The sequence below is a fragment of the Gadus macrocephalus genome, chromosome 13, assembly GCF_031168955.1.
Source record: "Gadus macrocephalus chromosome 13, ASM3116895v1".
Classification (NCBI taxonomy): Eukaryota; Metazoa; Chordata; class Actinopteri; order Gadiformes; family Gadidae; genus Gadus; species Gadus macrocephalus.
This window is the reverse complement of record NC_082394.1, coordinates 10,720,122-10,738,570: the sequence shown is the minus strand read 5'-3', so window position 1 is coordinate 10,738,570 and position 18,449 is coordinate 10,720,122. Positions and strand designations below refer to the sequence as shown.

Sequence of the window (18,449 nt, the reverse complement as noted above, 5' to 3'; positions counted from 1 at the left end):
ACTGAACAATTATCCCTCTACTTGAATGTACAAATCCCCTGTATCAACACCCATAGTACTCTATTTTTATTTTATTTATTATATTATATTTATATATACTGCCCTTATTGTTCCTCTATGCTGCTCTGATACTGTATAATTCATGCACAATCTGCACTTTATTGCTCTTTTGCACTTCTGGTTGGTCACAAAACCTAATTTCAATGACAATAAAGTGAATCCAATCCAATGCTATTGCCATGGTTACGTCCCATGGCAATTTTTTTATACTTTTTTAGTACCGTTGTGCATATGCATTTTTAATAAGCAATGTTGGATAGGAAATGCGCCACACACCGTAGTGACATACTATAGTAGTCCGGGAAGCCCAACCCTCGGATGCGGGTATTAAGTGAATCGCTGCTCAGACAGAGCTTCACCACCATCCACACATTACAGCATTATACTATAGGTGTCCGGGAAGCCAACCCACCCGCAATGCATCGAGATGCCTTTCGCATCTGCCCCAGTGATGAAAGGCACGTCCCTGATAAACACACATACAGACATGCTGCATATATAGACATCAGTCCATTCAAACACAATTCTCGACTGTCACCTATTGAGCAGGAGGGGTATCTGAACGTTTAGTCTGATAATGTAGTCTATCCTTAGCATACTTCAATTCATTATTCGATTTGATGAATATACTCCCTTTCATTAAATACATCATCATGCGTATTGATGAAAAGTAAAAACTGCAGATGTAGATGGAAGAGAATGCATCAAAATTATTTTTTTTATTATGAACCATTTACACCTACGGAAGATGATACATCATCAAAGCAAGATGAAAATATTGGGCCCAAACAAATAGAATTAAAAAAAGGTAAGCAACAATTCAAGAGATCCATTAAATAGACAGCATTTCAATTTTAGACATAATTGTTTCATGTTTATTTATTCCTATTATTGCACCCTAGTCTTTCGGAAAGCACGCCAGATGAGAGAGACAGTATTGCGCCAAAAAAGAAAAAGAAAATGGAAAACATAGGCAGAATAAGACCCCACCCCTCCCCCCCATTAACACCCACTACACCTGCAGGTATGAGTAATTGACAGGCAACACAGTAAGGGCCACCGTTCTGTACATTTCAGGAATGTCACCAAAATGTTCTCAAACCAGATTTAACCCTAAAAACTCATATCTCTCAACTGCGCTGTGCCCGATACAGGCATATTCTTTTTAGCTTGAACTAATAAGGGCTGGCCTACGGAATGTTGTGCGTACGCGTTCCCCGGTTCTGTTAGGCCACAGAAAGAGCTTTATTCACAAAGTGCTTACCCCTCACTCAATGTTTACTCTTGTGTTGTACAGGTCATAACTTGGCCATTTCATTGATGGGAGCTTATCATTTTTTTCATTAATGGGAGCTCATCACCCCCCCCCCCCCCCCACCCCCACCCCTACAATAATGGCCATTCAGGAGGTGTTCACAGACAGAGACGAATCATCATATCGATACTGAAAAAATATTGTATTAGACAGAAAGTTGTGAGTTCTAAAAAGGGATCTGAGAGAGTGCGTGTGTGTGTCTCGCTCAGTACATGATAGTCCACTGCTTGACACAGGCGTCGTATGAGGAGGTCACCAGGGTGTGGTCGTCCACCCAGGCCAGGCTGGTGACGTGATGCAACCGGTGGGCATCTGTGGGCATCAAGAGAGAAACGCATTGGTGACCAGGGGGAGGGTTGATAAAGGCAACAATTCAACACACACTTTCTTCTCATTCTACTGGGAGTACTTGCAGTAGGTTTGCTTATCCTCCAAAAAGATAAGTCTCACTTCCTTCCACCTCATTAGAACATTTTTGCCCCGTCCCAAGGGATGTAGCAGAAGTTCCTGCCTGGTAACTTCACTTACTACTGCGGCTACACCAGAAGCCATTTAAAATAAGGGTTTTTTATAGAGAGTATAGATAGATGCAGTCTAAGCTAGCCATTACGACACACACACACACACACACACACACACACACACACACACACACACACACACACACACACACACACACACACACACACACACACACACACACACACACACACACACACACACACACACACACACACACACACACACACACACAAAGCCCCACCCACCTGGGATCTTAAGCCTCTTATCAGAATCAGAGATTGTCCAGATGTAAACCATCATGTCCATGCCGCTGGTGGCTAAGTGCTCGTTGTCAGGGGCCCAGGCCACAGAGACTATTTTAGCATGGTGACCATAGAAGTCATCCTTGATCTGGGGAAAAGAAACAGGAAAGCTTCAAGAAATGGACAAAACTCAGGAATCAAAACTAAATCACACTTGCTTTGCAGTTTGGATGACAAGACCATTGTCATAGCAGAAAGCATTCCAGATGACACAGTATTGAGCCGGAGGTAAAAGAAAGAAAGAAAAGTTTGAATGCCCATCTAACTGAAACGTTAATCCATTCCATTTCTGGATTGTCCGAAAAACTAAATTACAATTAAACAGAGCCTGAAGAAAACATTTAATTTTCTCCATCCAATGTACGCCAACACCTTAGAGCGTTTCACGGCCATTGTAGCATGCATAAAACAGAAATAATTTAGACATGCAAGTCGTCAAAGAGCTAGCTTACCGCGTAGTCGTCTGCCACCGTGAAGATGCGGAGGACCTTCTTCTCGTCGGTGACGGCCAGGTGAGCTCCGTCGTGGGAGAAGGCCATGGCTGTGACCCGCCCCGTGGCCTCCAGGGTGCGGCCCTCTTCCTTCAGACTGTTGCCCTGGACGGAGTACAGACGCACCTTGCCGTCCTGGGCAGAGCAAGTAGACACACAGGAATTGGCATTCGCATTGTGGTTACTGCAGGGTCAAACTTCACCACCCCCAAAGTCTACACTTACGGCGCCCCCGACGGCTGCGGTAGTGCCCCCGGGATGCATCGCTCCGGTCTCGGGCTCGTAGTCCAGCTTTTCCAGAGTGAACACTTTCTTTTTGTCCTTCAGCAAGACGACCTGTTCGCAGTGGAGAGGGGCCACATTTCAATTCCGAAACCAAAACATTACAATAAATACCAGCAACAATGAGACTGACCTTTTAATAATAGGTTTAAAAAATGAAAAGTATGGATGTGCTCGCGTTATGGAAGTTGATTTGAGAACCGAGGGAGGTGAATTTAAAGTCTCTGACTGAACTGGGCTTACCAGGTCAATGCAAACTACCAGCGTTAAGCCCCCTGGTGCTATGGACACACACTTAGGCTGGGCGTCCATCTTCACCACATCAGAGGCACTTGAAAAATAAAAAGACATTATTTGCCAATATTCTGGTAAAGCCATTGGTACAATGATGAACCCAAGAACGACGTGAGCAGAAGTTAGTGTGTCGATAGTACCTGTATTCCTTGGTTTGGGTGTCGGTGAAGCGCACGGTGTCGTCCATGCCGCAGCTAACCAGCTGGCCGGCCTGGTCCACCACCATCTTGTTCACCTGGTTGGTGTGGCCCTTCCCCTGAAGGCAGTCATTCTCTCCAGTTTCCGCATCCCAATAATGTGCAAAGTGTTAAAGAACATAAATGATGACGCAGCGCCCAAATACAAAGAGATACCCCACTTCCATGTAGCAACATTGATCCAACATTTGGCAGCCCCTGAAGATGAGTGAGAACAAATGAAAGGATATTGATGTGTCCATCGTGACTTGCAGAGAAGATGATTGACTTCCCGTCAATCTTGTGAACCGTCACACAATGGACAGACTTACTGTGACCCTGCAGGACAAATAAGTTGACAATACATTACGATGACTTCTATTCTTTAGTAGATTTACAACAGAAACTAAATCAAGAGCTTTTAGTAATATCATAGGCTTCACACACACACACACACACACACACACACACACACACACACACACACACACACACACACACACACACACACACACACACACACACACACACACACACACACACACACACACACACACACACACACACACACACACACACACCTTGATGACGCGGAGGGGCTTGTCTGGGTTGTTCTTGTCCAGGTAGTTGATGTTCCCCGACAGGGAGACACTGATGAGGTGGTCCTTCTGCCACAGGCATCCCAGCTGCTGGTCCATGACATCATTGCCCATGTTGAAAGTGGTGACGGCCGTACCCGTGCTGACGTCCCATAGCTTCACCGTCTTGTCCCCCGAGGCGGAGATCAGCTGGGAGCTGTCAGGGCTCCAGGACACCTGGCGTTGAGGTTAACAGACATGTCACTACGCGACAAATAACATGGTGCAGGCTGCCGGCAGCTAGAAGAACCAACCCCAAGCCTTGCACAACGTTTATGTTTATTAGCAGGGGTTTGGGAAAAGGAGGTGAGAGTTTGGCATCAAAAGGGATGTTGGCGCAACATAGGCTCAACCTGCCTTGCATTTTGCCATTTTGTTGCCAAATCTATCTGAGTTTCAGGTGAGAAGTAGGGGTGGGAAAAATAATCGATGCTTCGATGCATCGCGATTCTCTCTAGAACGATTCCGCCTCGATTCAGATAAATTAATTATCGGAATAAAAATAAAACATTTAGTTTTTTGTTTGCCTGCTGCAACATTCTCTTCGCCAGAGAAGGATAATTTTAAAATTATTTAATTTATCTTCAGTGTGTATATGTCAATCTGATTTGTCTTGACACGATTGAGATTCTTTTTTCTTTTTTTTTTAATTGTTGCATCAATAATCGTTTTTAGAATCGAAGATCTCATTATCCAAATCGAATCGTGAGATTCCTAAGAGATTCCCACCCCTAGTGAGAAGATTGTATTTTGTCAGAATGAATTAAAAAGACACTTACGGCGTAAACTCCTCCATTGTGGGCTTTCTCTCCCCCAAGTGCAGAGATTTTCTCGCCGGTCTTTCCATCACATATGATGATCTGTGAGGACACAAACCACAGTTGACATTTGGATACGTCACATTTTGTATTAGACATGAAAAATATATTATATCGCATCTCTGTTGCCAGTAGTAATTGACGTTGCCTTGGAAAGCTTCAAAAGAGCGAACGACCCAGCTAAAGATCTATCCCCAATATTTTTGTAATGAATCGTAATCTGATAGAAACAACTTTGTGTGATTTATTTATCAATGAGTAATGTTGCTTCATTCATAGCCTGTATATCTATGCAAATTATTTGTGGATTTGAAGTCTAGAAAGGGTAATTGTGGTTAGAGATGAATGTGCATCACTATAAGTAAGTAAATGAAAACAAATATTCCTCAACACATAGTTCATAATAAATTTTTTTTGGATCCCAGTGTAATTACTGCAAATTAATAATAGTTTAGTCTGCCCGAGATATAATAATTAGTCTTTTGGTAAACCTGCACTTTTGTGACTCCTGCTGGAGAAAAGGTCAACTTCCGCCTATAAGTCACTAAACTGCTTGTAATCTAAAAGCACACCTATTTAGAAAAAGTCATGAAAGGGCAATACTCCCCCACGGCACTTATAGTGTTAAGCGTAGGGCAGACCATCATCAGCACATCAGTGCAGCAGGGTACTTACCAGCCCATCAGCTCCAGCAGCGGCAAAACGGTTCCCATCAGGGGAGAATCGCACACAATTGACAAACCGGGTGTGGTCCTGATACAGGGGAAAAAATAAAATAAATATTTTGAAGGTGCAAAACATGCGAGTCGGCATTTCCATTTCCCCTCCATTACAATGTAAGAGAGCTCCCATGTTTAAAATCCAACTTCTTCACTTGAAGCTAAACATTTGAGACTATCAGGCCACTAGAGACAGATTTACTCTACATTTATATTTCCTCTACTGTGCACTCCTTTGCAGGAGAACAGGATGCCTCATGCAAAACAAAATACAGCACAACACAACAGAGAAGACTATAAATCAATCAAAAAGAACAGCTGAACTAGCCTTATAAAATAAACCTAACAAAGATGTGTAACGATGAGGCTCAAGAGAAACCACCAAAGCTAGGGGGGTAATCCACGATTTCCCTATGATTGTTCAGCAGGAGTTTGTTTATACTGGCACACACCATTCCCGCCCTAAAGATATGAGTCAATACCTTTAATGTGAACTTGAACTTGAATGGAGGCCCCTCAGAGAAAGCCACAGTCATGTCGTCACTGCCAGAGATGAGGCGGTAGGGGCGAGAGGGTTTGAGGTCCACAGAGTTGATGGATTTACTGTGTCCCGCCAGCTCACCCACTGACGACCCAGAGTCCCACAGGAACACCGCTCCAAACCTAAGAGGAAGAACGGTAAAAAAACCTCAATGGAATACATGTCACTCCAACCATGTATATACACTGTGCTATTACAATTTAGTTGTACAGTCAATCCAAAGTGTCCTACAGTGAATTGTTTCTCTCACACACCCCAAAAATGTACTTAGGCTTGACTCCGGGACAGTTGCTTATCCAATGCTCTGTTGGTTCAGTCATGTCCAGCAATTCATACACAATCAAAAGCTAATGAACCCCTTTGGGCTAGGGTTAGGTTAGATACCCCATCAGCAAATCTCCCTCATTTGATCAGCCTTATTTCTTTGGTGTTGTTTAAATGTTCATGCTACACATTTGCTGTAATATTACATCACGGAAAAAGGCAACCACATCCCATTTGGTTGCACGCGCATGTCTGAGTAAAACCCAAATCACTTGACTGACTCACTTCTCACGTCCCTCGCCAACCACAGCCATTCTCTTGCTGTCCTCAGTCCAGGCAATATCTCGGATCTTGCCGGAAAACGGTTGGTACTCGTACTTCAGCAGGTGCTCCTTCTGGGTGGTGTCCCAGATACGGATCTTTCCCGACACATCTGCCCGGATTTAGAATGTTCTAGAATTACTGAGCAAAGTTCTGATGATAGGATTTGTTGACATTGGTGAGTGAGGTGAACGGCTAGGTGGTAGATTACCTCCAGAGGCGATGTAAAAGCCACTGGGTGCATAGCAGGCGACAGTTACTTGCTGGGCATGCTCTGTGTAGATGTCTGCTATAGATGGATTCTGTAGAAGATTAAATACATTACACATCAGTAGGTGTGGAAAGATAACAGAAGTTGGTTGGTCAGATAATATAAACTATTGAATTACATCAATGTTCCTGATGATAACAGTCTTTCCATTGGCATAGAGAAAGTTGTTCCCTTTGGGATCTCTGCCAAGTACTTTGGACACTCCCCTCTCCATCTGCGGGAGACTGGCAAACGTGTGTTCTAAAAGGTCGTGGTAAAGAGAATGACACGTTTAGACATAAGTAATGGCAATAGGCATAAAACATAGTATATTGAACCATTTCGAAAGTAATGTAAAGGCTTTTATTGGCTTTTTTTCCCCAGCTGCTAACCTGGAAAACAAAATCACGACCAAGCCACTAAAGCCACGGCGAGGACATGGGTATGGACATGTCATAACAATGCGGACGTAGCCTCCAAGAAAACAGGGGCAGATCTATAACATACCATTGTTAGGTATTGGTAATGCCCAAATCCTGCGGGATACAGCTATTCAGCAATGGTATATTTAATCGTACATCTGCATAACACGAAACGACTATCTATCTTGGAGGGCCGATTTCATTCTATTGCACGAAATGCCCAAATAGTCAATTGGGCGAGGTTAGTTACGTTAGCTGCAAAACCGCTAGCTGCCTAGAAAGCTCATTGTCCCCCATTCTCAAAGTATAACAACAGTGCTTTCTTTCAATATACATTCTGTAAGATCACAAATAATAAATACTTACTCGACTCGTATGACATTTTCGCGATTGCTTTTTTGTTTAGGCCTCCAGATGAATGAACCAGTGCACACACCCCGGCTACAGACAGACTCTCTGATCATACAAACACGGAAGCGAGGGCAGCTCGCGGAATGCCTGTCTATGACCATATATAGTCATCTCGGCTCCTACGCGGCAGCTGTCAGCTGCCTGCTGGTGAGGGGATGACTCCGTGAATTAAATATACAGGATATGGTAAATAGTTCCTGATCAGATCATCATCAGAACGAGTTGTTTCTCTCATATGTCTCTATTTTAACCACGGTGATGTCCAACTGTGCATAATAGTCAAACATGGACATACGATACACATCACCGTCAGCCTGCCTAGGAATAGGATGGATGTGGGGAAATCCCTGATGAGCCCAGTGTGATTTATTAGTAATAATAATAATAATAATAATAATAATAATAATAATAATAATAATAATAATAATAATAATAATAATAATAATAATAATAATAATAATAATAATACATTTTATTTATAACGCACTTGGCATCAACTCAATGACCTCAAAGTGCTATTTAGCCGCATTTATGGAGAAGGACTTGAATGTGTTAGGTGTCCCCTTGCCTCGTATGGGCCATTGGGCCATAATAAGAAATTATTAAATCGACGATGTCCCTTATCGTCCTTAAATTCAGACACTTTGTATTTTTGTCGTTAAATCATAGTTGATCATATTTGGTACACAACCATATATGCTAATCATGTGATAAACAACACGAACATTTCTAGGGTCTGGGTGACTTTCGTTTTCCCTGCATTGATATAGGCTATTTCAAACTTATTTTAAACTATCAACTCTGATACTAAAACGAGTCATCTGGGCCTCGTATCATTGTGTGGCCTACTCTGATAAGAACAGAATAATGTTTCACCCATTGAGCTTGATACTCACGCAAATTACCCGTTTCTTACGCTCTCACGCCACACCTCCTACTTCTAATTCGTCAATTGCCTTTCGTCCTAAGATATGGTGGTAGTGGTAGTGGCGTAAGTAGGTCATTAAAGGCCCGGTGCAATAATTGTAAGGGCAGGGGCGTAGCCACATGGGGGCCAAAAAAAAAAATATATATCCTGAACAGAAACGGTCTAAAATGAAATATATGCACTATTAGTTTGTTCTAACTTTGACTTATTAAATATTGGACTTAAAGCTTTTTCGACTTTTATGACCTATAAACGTTGTTATAATGATTTATAGTCATGTTTAACCATACTAAAGTGTCAAATAATGACGTACATGCATTTAGACGTATTCCCTGCTGACCGTCTGGGGTGGCTGTGCAGAGCACTATACGCCGGTCACGATTCACTTGTTCAAATTTCCGGGATTTATCTACGTAGAACAATCCGGATTTTCTATGTATGTAATGCTGCAACATGTTCCACCAACCACAAAGGAGTGGGGTTGGCAGGAGGAGAGCGAGGGGGCGGAGAAGGACGAAGCCGAGTGTTGACAGAGAATGCTGAAAGCGCCCAGATGAGAGGACGAGTTTCCCGAAAATTGACATAGTTTTTTGTGCTTTGATTTGTGTCAGGTTGCTCTATGGGAGTCGTTAATAAGAAATTAAGACCAGAAAATTAGTATAATAGGAGATCTTTAAAATTCGAACCGAATCAGTTCGAATGAACAAGAACGAACCGAACTGATACTTCTCTCTCGTTCGTCTCGTTCGTTCTCCAGACCCGCTAGTCGCTGACTCGCTGTTCGTTCCCTGACTGTGAGTGGTGAAGAGGGAGAGGCTTAAGGCCGATTTAGGGTCGTTTTAGACGCAGAGACGTAAGCACGTAATTTACACAAGGGACTTGTTTTAGACAAGTTTTGATTTACGGTTCCTTTAAGGTTCCTTAAGGATTGCGCGTGTTGCAAGGGGATTCTCCGCCAGAACAGTAGGGGGAGCAACGAACGAATCTGTGGGCGTGGAAGTGGAAATCGCTGGCTTGTTTATATTTATGCACTTCCAGTATTTTCGACGAGAGTAGCAGTAGCTAAGTTTAGGTTAGCGGTCTTTTTCCACACTCTGAACGATGTTACGGTTGCTGTAAAACCGGAAATGTGAGACTCCTGAAAGGATGTGGTTAGCTGGCCAATCACAGTCTTTGCGATCTGCGTAGGGCCGTAGTGTTTTAGTCGCATAGTCAGGAATTTTGGGCGACGCACTTAAGCACGTAAGGGGGGATATTTTACCGCGCAAGGGGGGGTTATGTATCTTACGTGCTTACGCGTTACGTCTAAAACAGAGCATATATCGGCCTTTAGTGAGCGAGCGACCTGAAGCATTATCCCGCTTATTACACGGCTACTTGCCAAAACGAAAAAATAAATTCACAAGGTGTGTCTTTTTACAATTTATTTGTTACCATTGGTAGTCTTGATCAGAGGATAAATAGTTTGCCAATGACGTTAACGTCGCTTAGCAAATGAATACGCTGGGGTTGATGAGTAACCGGACTACTAGCCGAATGCCGATACGGGGGCGGACTGGGCGGTCTTGCGTTCTGGCGGGTGCCGGGGGGGCCGCGGGCTCTCGTGGGCCGTTTAAGCCGGCCGGCGGATCAGAGAGCCGCCGGCCATAACCATTGTAAAAAACCCAATTTTTACAATGGTTATTTCTGGAATGGACATCAATAATATCACCAACCCTAGACACACAGCCATTAATATTATCTTAAAATATATTTGAATGAATCCCTTTTAGGCCACCACTATACTTATTTACCAATGTTACGAAAACCACACATCCAATGCATTTTGTACATTTGTACTAGTCAATTAGGAACAATACGTAAACTTGCTGGATTTTTCATTTTTAATTTTCAATAGTACTTTATGGATCTTTTTTGTTGAAGGATTGCCGTGTTTTGCAAAATTGTGGGTTGCTCTGCGCATATAGTAATCTCACACTAAACACTACCGTTTTAAAAAAAAGTGCAACACCAATGCATTCCACTATGTGCCGCTGATGATATAGTAGGATGTTCACTGTGATATTTTGAGTAATACACCAACGAAGAAGATTCTTCCTCACGTCACCTTCACTTGCTGCATTTATCCGTAACGATGGCCGCCGCCTTGAGAGGGAGTTTGTTAACATTGGTCAAGGTGAGTGTTTCATGATGCTTACACGCATGATCTATGTTGTAAATACATCTGAATTGATTATCTTACTGTGATTACCATTGTAGGAGGACGATACTGGTAAATATAGAAGAAAAAGACAGGATACACGAGTGTTTAACTCCTGAGCCCCTAGCATACAATTGCTTATTGAAGAGGGAGAAATTAACAGCATGTCAAAAGTGACACAGATGACAGCAAACAAATTAACCTTTTTTCCACGGAATTGTATTTGTTTGATATGACATGATATAACAGCTATTCATTGGCTTATTGTCTAGTTCGCGTCTTGTTCGAGTCAGTAGAAGCAGATTGGCTAAATGATTGAACTATCATGTTATCCTCATCTATGTTTATCCGAATTAATCACCCTGATTTTGATATGTCTAATGGTTTTAAACAGCTACTGTTTTTTGTGACAGCCACGGTGATTTAATGGTGGTATGAATGGCTGCAAAATCGAGATGCTTTATATCTGCTGTGATTACACACACACACACACACACACACACACACACACACACACACACACACACACACACACACACACACAGGAAATTGAACATACCACTTAAATATATGTATTATACACCCGATTGATGCAAAATACCAAGGTTTGTCTGACTGAATCGGTCCTCCTGTTTCTTGTCAGCAGGGTCTGGCTGTCCCCAGGTGGCAGCAGATGCCCCTGAGACCTCTCAGTGTATCCGCAGGTCTTTGTGCCCCAGAAACATCCCCCGCTCGGGCTGATGCCACCTTCAAGGTCACCATGGTGCCAGGTGACGGTGTGGGACCTGAGCTGATGACCGCCGTCAAAGATGTGTTCAAGGTATCATTTTCACCCAAGTTTAAATTTGGTATCATAACTTAAAACGAATTTGAAGTTACTGTAATAAAATTGACCATATCTCAATCCTCAGGCAGGAGATGTTCCAGTGGAATTTGAGGAGTTCCATCTGAGTGAAGTACAGAACATGGCCAGCGAGGAGAAGCTTGAGCAAGTGCTGACCTCCATGAAGACCAACAAGGTGGCCATGAAAGGTACCTTGTTGTTTTCTGCCCTCCACTTACCATCATGTTTAAAAAGTATTCATCAAATGTACTCTCATTGGGTTTCTATTTCATTCCTATAATTCCCTCAAGCTATTGTCAACAAAAGAGTAGATCTCTGTACTACACTTTAAGCTGGTTTCACACCGCCGCGCGTCAACTTACCGCCTCCCTTCATTTCAATGAGGGAAGGGCGGCAGAGGGGAGGCGGTTACAAAAGCGGCTGTTGGACCAGGAAGAGGTTGCCGCCCACGTGAACGTGCACAGATTTTTGCCCTACCGCTCAGCTTCCCCCGTATTTAAACTGTCGGCGGCAGCCACCCGGCCGCTTTTGAAAACGCCTTGCCCTTCACACCGTCGCGCTGAACCCTCCGGCAGCGAGGCGGTTATCAGGGCGGTTGCCGCGCGGCGGTGCACCGTTAGTATTTAGTGTCACCTTGTCAAAGACCCTGGTTAAATGGCCTTCTGATGAAATGTTCACTTGTCCTTTCTGTGTATTCCTAGGCAAAATTCACACACCAATGGAGTACAAAGGAGAACTTGCTTCCTATGAGATGAGACTACGGTAATTGTAGCCTTATGTTGTGGATGGGAGGGATTATGTTCATGCCGTCTGGCTGTCTTTGGTTGGTCTGTTCTGTTCCGGTAACTCTCCCCTCTGTCCACGTCCAGTCGTAAATTGGACCTATTCGCCAACGTCGTGCATGTGAACAGCCTGCCAGGCTACAACACGCGCCACAACAACCTGGACCTGGTTATCATCCGTGAGCAGACGGAGGGGGAGTACAGCTCCCTGGAACACGAGGTAGAAGAGCTGACCGATAGAAGATATCATGCATTTATCTCTGCAAATGTGATTCCATTCATCAATCCTTAACCAGGGGGGATTTTTATTTTTATTTTTTAATTGCCTGTTTTTACTATTTAGAGTGTCCCTGGTGTTATCGAGTGTCTGAAGATCATCACCAGAGTGAAGTCTCGGCGGATCGCTAAGTTTGCGTTTGACTACGCCACCAAGAAGGGAAGGAGCAAGGTTACGGCTGTGCACAAGGCCAACATCATGTAAGTATATTTTAATTGAATTCTCATTTCCATGAGTAGCAAGTCACCTTTGAACAAAGTTGGAGCACATTTAAAGTTGTGCCTACATCATTTCATTTCAGGAAATTAGCTGATGGCCTCTTTCTGCAGTGCTGTGCTGAAATTGCAGAACTGTATCCTAAAATCAAATATGAGACTATCATCATTGACAACGCTTGCATGCAGGTATGTTCAGCACTACATCTGCTTACAAGATGTAATTATAACAACGCTACATTTTCTATGATATACAATATTGATGATGCATCCTTTTTATAGATGAAGTAAGGATTTGTCTAGTCATATTGTGACATTTGGGGGGGGGTTGATGTTTTGTTTTGCAGCTTGTGCAGAACCCCTACCAGTTTGATGTGCTGGTGATGCCCAACCTGTATGGTAACATCATTGACAACCTGGCAGCAGGCCTGGTAGGAGGGGCTGGTGTGGTACCCGGCGAGAGCTACAGCGCAGAGTATGCCGTCTTTGAGACCGTAGGTTTTTGGACCTTTTTAATTTAATGTTATTTAGCTTTGTTGTAAAGTACTTTCAAGAGCTCATATTATTGATTACATAATGGCTTTGCCCAGGATTTAGTCTTCTCCATGTAGCTTGGATGGTAAAGTAAATCGATTGTCTATTCGCTTCCAACACCCTTTGTTTTTGCTTATTTTGTTTGTTACAATTTTGGTTGTTGCCTTTTCAGCAAAATATTCATGCTTTCATTTGCCGACAGTGTCATATTATATTGTCAGTAAGATATTGGGATATCTAATATCTTTGAATATTTATCCAAAAGGTATTATTATTAAAGGTCAATGATTTCCATATTAACAATATGAGAACCCCAAGCAATGAATAGTCCGAGCTGGCTATAGCTCCCGCAATTGTTTGGTTGACTGTCCTTGTCTCATATCCTCCTCCTTCGTCTTTGTGCCAGGGTGCCCGTCACCCTTTCGCCCAGGCGGTAGGCAGGAACATCGCCAACCCCACCGCCATGCTGCTTAGCGCTGCCAACATGCTCAAGCACCTGAAGTAAGTCATTTTTTGTACTTCAACGGTCAAAAAAGCACTCGCATAGCATAGGACCTACCCACTGGGGCTATCCAGGCATTGAACATGCCCACCTTTTTAAGTGTGCCCTTTATTAGCCACGGGTACGAGATGGCTTAATCTTAACGGACTGCCTTTTCTTGCAGTCTGGAATATCACTCCCAGATGGTGTCGGACGCTGTGAAGAAGGTCATCAAGCAGGGCAAGGTAAGACTTTGTGGGCTTTTAATCTATGCCGGATCATTCTGGCGCCGGAGCCAATGTCTTGATGAACTAACCCTACCAGCATGACCTCTAGGAACAGTGTCTGCCTCCTGCTTTGGTATGGTTGTCACATTGGATTTTAGAAATTGTCAGCAGCACGACAGCTGACTTGGGAAACCTTTCTTCCTCCTCTTCTTCTCCTGCCTCGTCATCTTCTTCCTCGTCTTCTATATAAATGGGTCATTGGTTTGAAAGTAATCCGATGAACAAATGTTTTGATAGATCCATTAGTTTTGATCATATTTACACCAATAGTCCCAGACACAAGAATCCCGTTTGGATTTAACCTAACTAACGGCAGGCTTGTATAACTTATTTTACTGCTGAACCACAGAAGACTTCACTTGTGTCCCTGCATCTCTAATGCCACCTTCAAATACGTTTTTGTTTCCTTAAAGGGACACTGTGTAATATTTTAAGTCATTTATTACCTCAAATCAACGTATTCATTCATAAATAAGTCCTCATTGGTGTAAAATTATCTCTGCCAAAAATCTCACTTATCCTCCTGAGCGAAGAATAATTAATATGTAGTTACATAGGACGGGTAAGCTTCATGGAGGCTTCCATGTTCTTCCGGTCTATGAACTGCCGAGAGGGACAAAAAGCACTACGTGGTACAGGAAATGCAAACGCGTTTTCACTCTGAGCCAGCGTGAATGATGACTGAAATAATTCACTATCTTGCTCGAGGAGTAATTACTCATACATCATTACACTACATTAGCTTACACTAATGATTCAATGCAGTTTGAAATCTGTTTGAAATAACGAACCTCATCATCACTCGAATGACTCGATGAGGTAGTATTGGATGTCATGACACAGCTTCTTGGCACATACTGCCCACAGTATTTTTTGAACAAGCGAGCACTATTAGTTTTAATGCAATATACAATTGACCACTAGATGGGAGTAATTTTTACACAGTGTCCCTTTTAAAAACTAAAGTCTTTACCTGAACTGCGTTTTTCCTTATCAAACTAAACTCTTTTTCAGTATCTTCAGTCACTACTAACATTGCTGAAACATAAAATCTAATCAACTTTTTTTTTTTTTACTGTTTTTATCTTCATAACTTAAGTGAAGATGGGATGCATGTAGACCTAGGCAATATGGTTAAAATATCATAATACATCTGCAACATGCATGTCTCTCGCATGCTGATGTGAATGGCCATTGTCTCGGAACCCGGCTGTTTGTTTTTGTATGCTCCGTTCACCTGTCAATACCTAATCCATTAACCAACTGTCAAATACTAAACAAAACAAAAATTTGACGTTTCCTTTTTGCAATAGCCTGGAGGCTGGTTCCACAGCAAAATATAATGAAAAGCTTTGCATGAGACATTTATGTATTGAGCGGGGAAGTAAAATCAGTATCAGGCCCTAAGTCAGGCCTTAAGTCCCTTTTGTTCATCTGGATAGGACATGATGGGTGTGGACCCACACCTAAAGGGCTTAAGTTAAATGTAAATCAGCAATTATCACATTTAGAATCACTCCAGTCAGCCTCAGCATTAAAGTTTAAAATGCCGTTATTCCAATATAAATAAAATTTGCCCAATGGACTGTTAAAATAGATTAGGAGCAAGAGAGAGATTCTGCCTGGAAGTTGTTTGAAGTGCCCTACCTTTTCCCCTCTCCTTTACTCTCCCTTCCTCGAACCTGTGTGCATGTGCGTGTGTGTGTGTGCGTGCTGCTGTCTCAGGTGAGGACGAGGGACCTTGGCGGTTATTGCACCACTGGGGACTTTGTGCATGCCGTAGTGGATAACCTGCGTTTCCGCCCTCGCTACTGAGAAGCTTCACACCCGATGTGCTCTCCCCCCCTTTTTGTGTTAAATGTTTGAGTGAACGTTCTACCATAATGTTAAAACGTGTATGACGGTAAAACATTAACTGTAAAACAAATAACTCCAACTCCCTGTTTAATGGTTTGTTATTGGATTACTAAAAACATCTGCTGCTTGTGTGTGGTCTAACACTCATTTACATTTCGATTTCATTAGCTTTCTCCCGGATGAAATCTAGTGCTCTACTGTGTCACAAAAGATTGATTGCAAATGATGTTACTTTTGACTTTTTATTTAATTTTTATAATTTGATGTAAATGTTTTTCTGTCCTCATTTGTTGCTTCATTGTTGAAATATTCCATCAAGGTGTTATTTGTATACAGGTTTAATCTTATTTTCTCTATCTTTGGCCCAGTTTTTCAAAAGTAATCCAGTGGGATTTAGGATCATGGATTGGATCAACAAATGTTTTTTTCAAAGCAAAAGTGGGATTCAGAACGAAGATCAGATCATGTAATCCGATCTTGCATTTGATCTGGTCAAACCTGGCCTTTGGGTTTTTCAAAACTTTGAACTCGGTTTGGGATCAATTTGATCCAAAAAAACAGTATTATCCTGATCCCATCCGAAGGTTGGATTCAGTTGGTTATCCTTAAATTTGGTATTTGGATCACAGTGATCTGATCCAATGTTCATTTAAAAACTGGCATAAAAGTACAAAGTAGGATAGCAAAACATTGGATTTCCAAATCCGGATCAATTTTATCCAAATGAAAAAATAAATAAACTGAGCCCAGGTCTTTTTCCAAAACAGATTAAACTCGCAGCAATGCATTCTGGGATCTCATTTGACTTTAGCTGTCAAAGGTTTCTTCTAAGTATGCCACAGCACGTTTGATTTCTTTGAAATATGGGGTTGAACTTGAGATGTAACAAATCCATGATGGAAATAAGGACATTTATCTTTGACCATGAGTGATTATCCCAAAAACTCATCCAAAGGACAAATTATTTGGTTCAGTGAAACCTTTCACAATGCTTCCGATGGAAAGTATTAAGCATCACTTGTTTAATCTTTAGGTGTAACCTGGAAAATCAAAGTGGGAAAAAGATAACAGAATTAACAAATGCAAAGTATTTAATTTAGCCAAAATACATTCCTGGTAAAGTGAATAACACTGAACCTTTAACGATCCTAGTTATAATTATTGGCATATATGTTATCGATGTACATGTGTACGTACCCAATTTTGAAAAGAATCTAATGTTGGCTGCTAAATTTTAGTTTGACAAATTAACATACTAATTCAACATTCATTCCTACTCTGATTGCATACATTGTCGTAGAAATGTCGTACATGTTTGAATGTCGGGATTGGCTTGAAGAATCTGTTCGGGTTCAAAGCTAAGAACATTATAGTTGGGTTTTAGACTGGTACGTGGCCCAAAATAAAACTGACAATGTTTCCATGCAATAATAAACCAGACTGGAACAAACTGCTCGACTAATAGCTACATTGTTGTTTTTTACTGTTATAGTGAATGATGTCTGCTTTACTGACCATTAATCACTGTATAATGGTCGCAACGGTTCAACTGACCTTAGATCTGCTGCTATGCAGCAAACTGTCTTGGCGACACTGCACGGGAATGTCTTTATAGAACACTGTCTATTTGCAATGGATATACATACACGCGCATCTGTCTTCAGCACTGATGAACTGCTTTAATTGTGCAGCCATATTAAAGGGAGTATTTTAGAATGTGAGGACAAGTGTTGCGCAGCTGTTACTGTGCATGTGTGTGTTTGTAACACATGGTTCTTGTGTTTTACAACAGGTGCGCACAGGCGACCTCGGAGGCTACGCTTCCAGTGACGAGTTCACCCGGGCCGTCATCGCTAACATGGCCGTCTGAGTATTCTGAATACAGAAGAAGACTTTCCGCCGAAAACACGCACACACGTTTATTTGTGGACCATGAAACTTAAGTAGAGGTATATCCCAAAACAATGACTTACTTTAAGAGAGTACAGCTCAAATATTAAGCAATGACTATGGTGATGTTGGTATCTGCATTCAAGACATCCAGCTAAATGAAATGTATAGCCTATGTAACACGGGTTCTGTTATGTTAGCTCTTTGTAAATGCAATATAAGGCTTTGATGCTTGGGTCAAATATCAAGAAATATGCATAATGTGTCATGTATTATTTATTCATTAAACATTTTAAACACGATCTGTTTGCTTCTTTTGAGAGCTAAA

The 18,449-nt window shown here is 42.1% G+C and overlaps 2 protein-coding genes across 3 annotated transcripts; one reads left to right on the top strand and one right to left on the bottom strand.

Annotated features, from left to right (window-relative positions):
* Positions 1–755: 755 nt before the first annotated feature.
* wdr1 (WD repeat domain 1) lies at positions 756–7,937 on the bottom strand. The gene is made up of 15 exons (XM_060069273.1): positions 7,782–7,937; positions 7,133–7,254; positions 6,955–7,045; positions 6,708–6,855; positions 6,100–6,280; positions 5,574–5,651; positions 4,860–4,940; positions 4,024–4,257; positions 3,694–3,781; positions 3,407–3,563; positions 3,216–3,303; positions 2,916–3,026; positions 2,652–2,825; positions 2,143–2,287; positions 756–1,687 (listed from the first exon to the last, which is right to left on the bottom strand). The coding sequence occupies exons 1-15, from the start codon at positions 7,795–7,797 to the stop codon at positions 1,581–1,583; spliced, it is 1,821 nt and encodes a 606-aa protein (XP_059925256.1). The 5' UTR covers positions 7,798–7,937; the 3' UTR covers positions 756–1,580.
* A 2,857-nt stretch (positions 7,938–10,794) lies between these two features.
* On the top strand, positions 10,795–18,423 carry idh3b (isocitrate dehydrogenase (NAD(+)) 3 non-catalytic subunit beta). Of its 2 annotated transcripts, none has more exons than XM_060070308.1 (11): positions 10,795–10,930; positions 11,601–11,774; positions 11,866–11,986; positions 12,500–12,560; positions 12,668–12,800; positions 12,924–13,057; positions 13,159–13,261; positions 13,420–13,566; positions 14,013–14,107; positions 14,272–14,332; positions 18,024–18,423. In XM_060070308.1, the coding sequence occupies exons 1-11, from the start codon at positions 10,889–10,891 to the stop codon at positions 18,099–18,101; spliced, it is 1,149 nt and encodes a 382-aa protein (XP_059926291.1). In that variant the 5' UTR covers positions 10,795–10,888; the 3' UTR covers positions 18,102–18,423. The 2 variants fall into 2 exon arrangements, with proteins under 2 accessions (XP_059926291.1, XP_059926290.1); XM_060070307.1 differs by lacking the exon at positions 18,024–18,423 and adding an exon at positions 16,100–16,310.
* Positions 18,424–18,449: the final 26 nt, after the last annotated feature.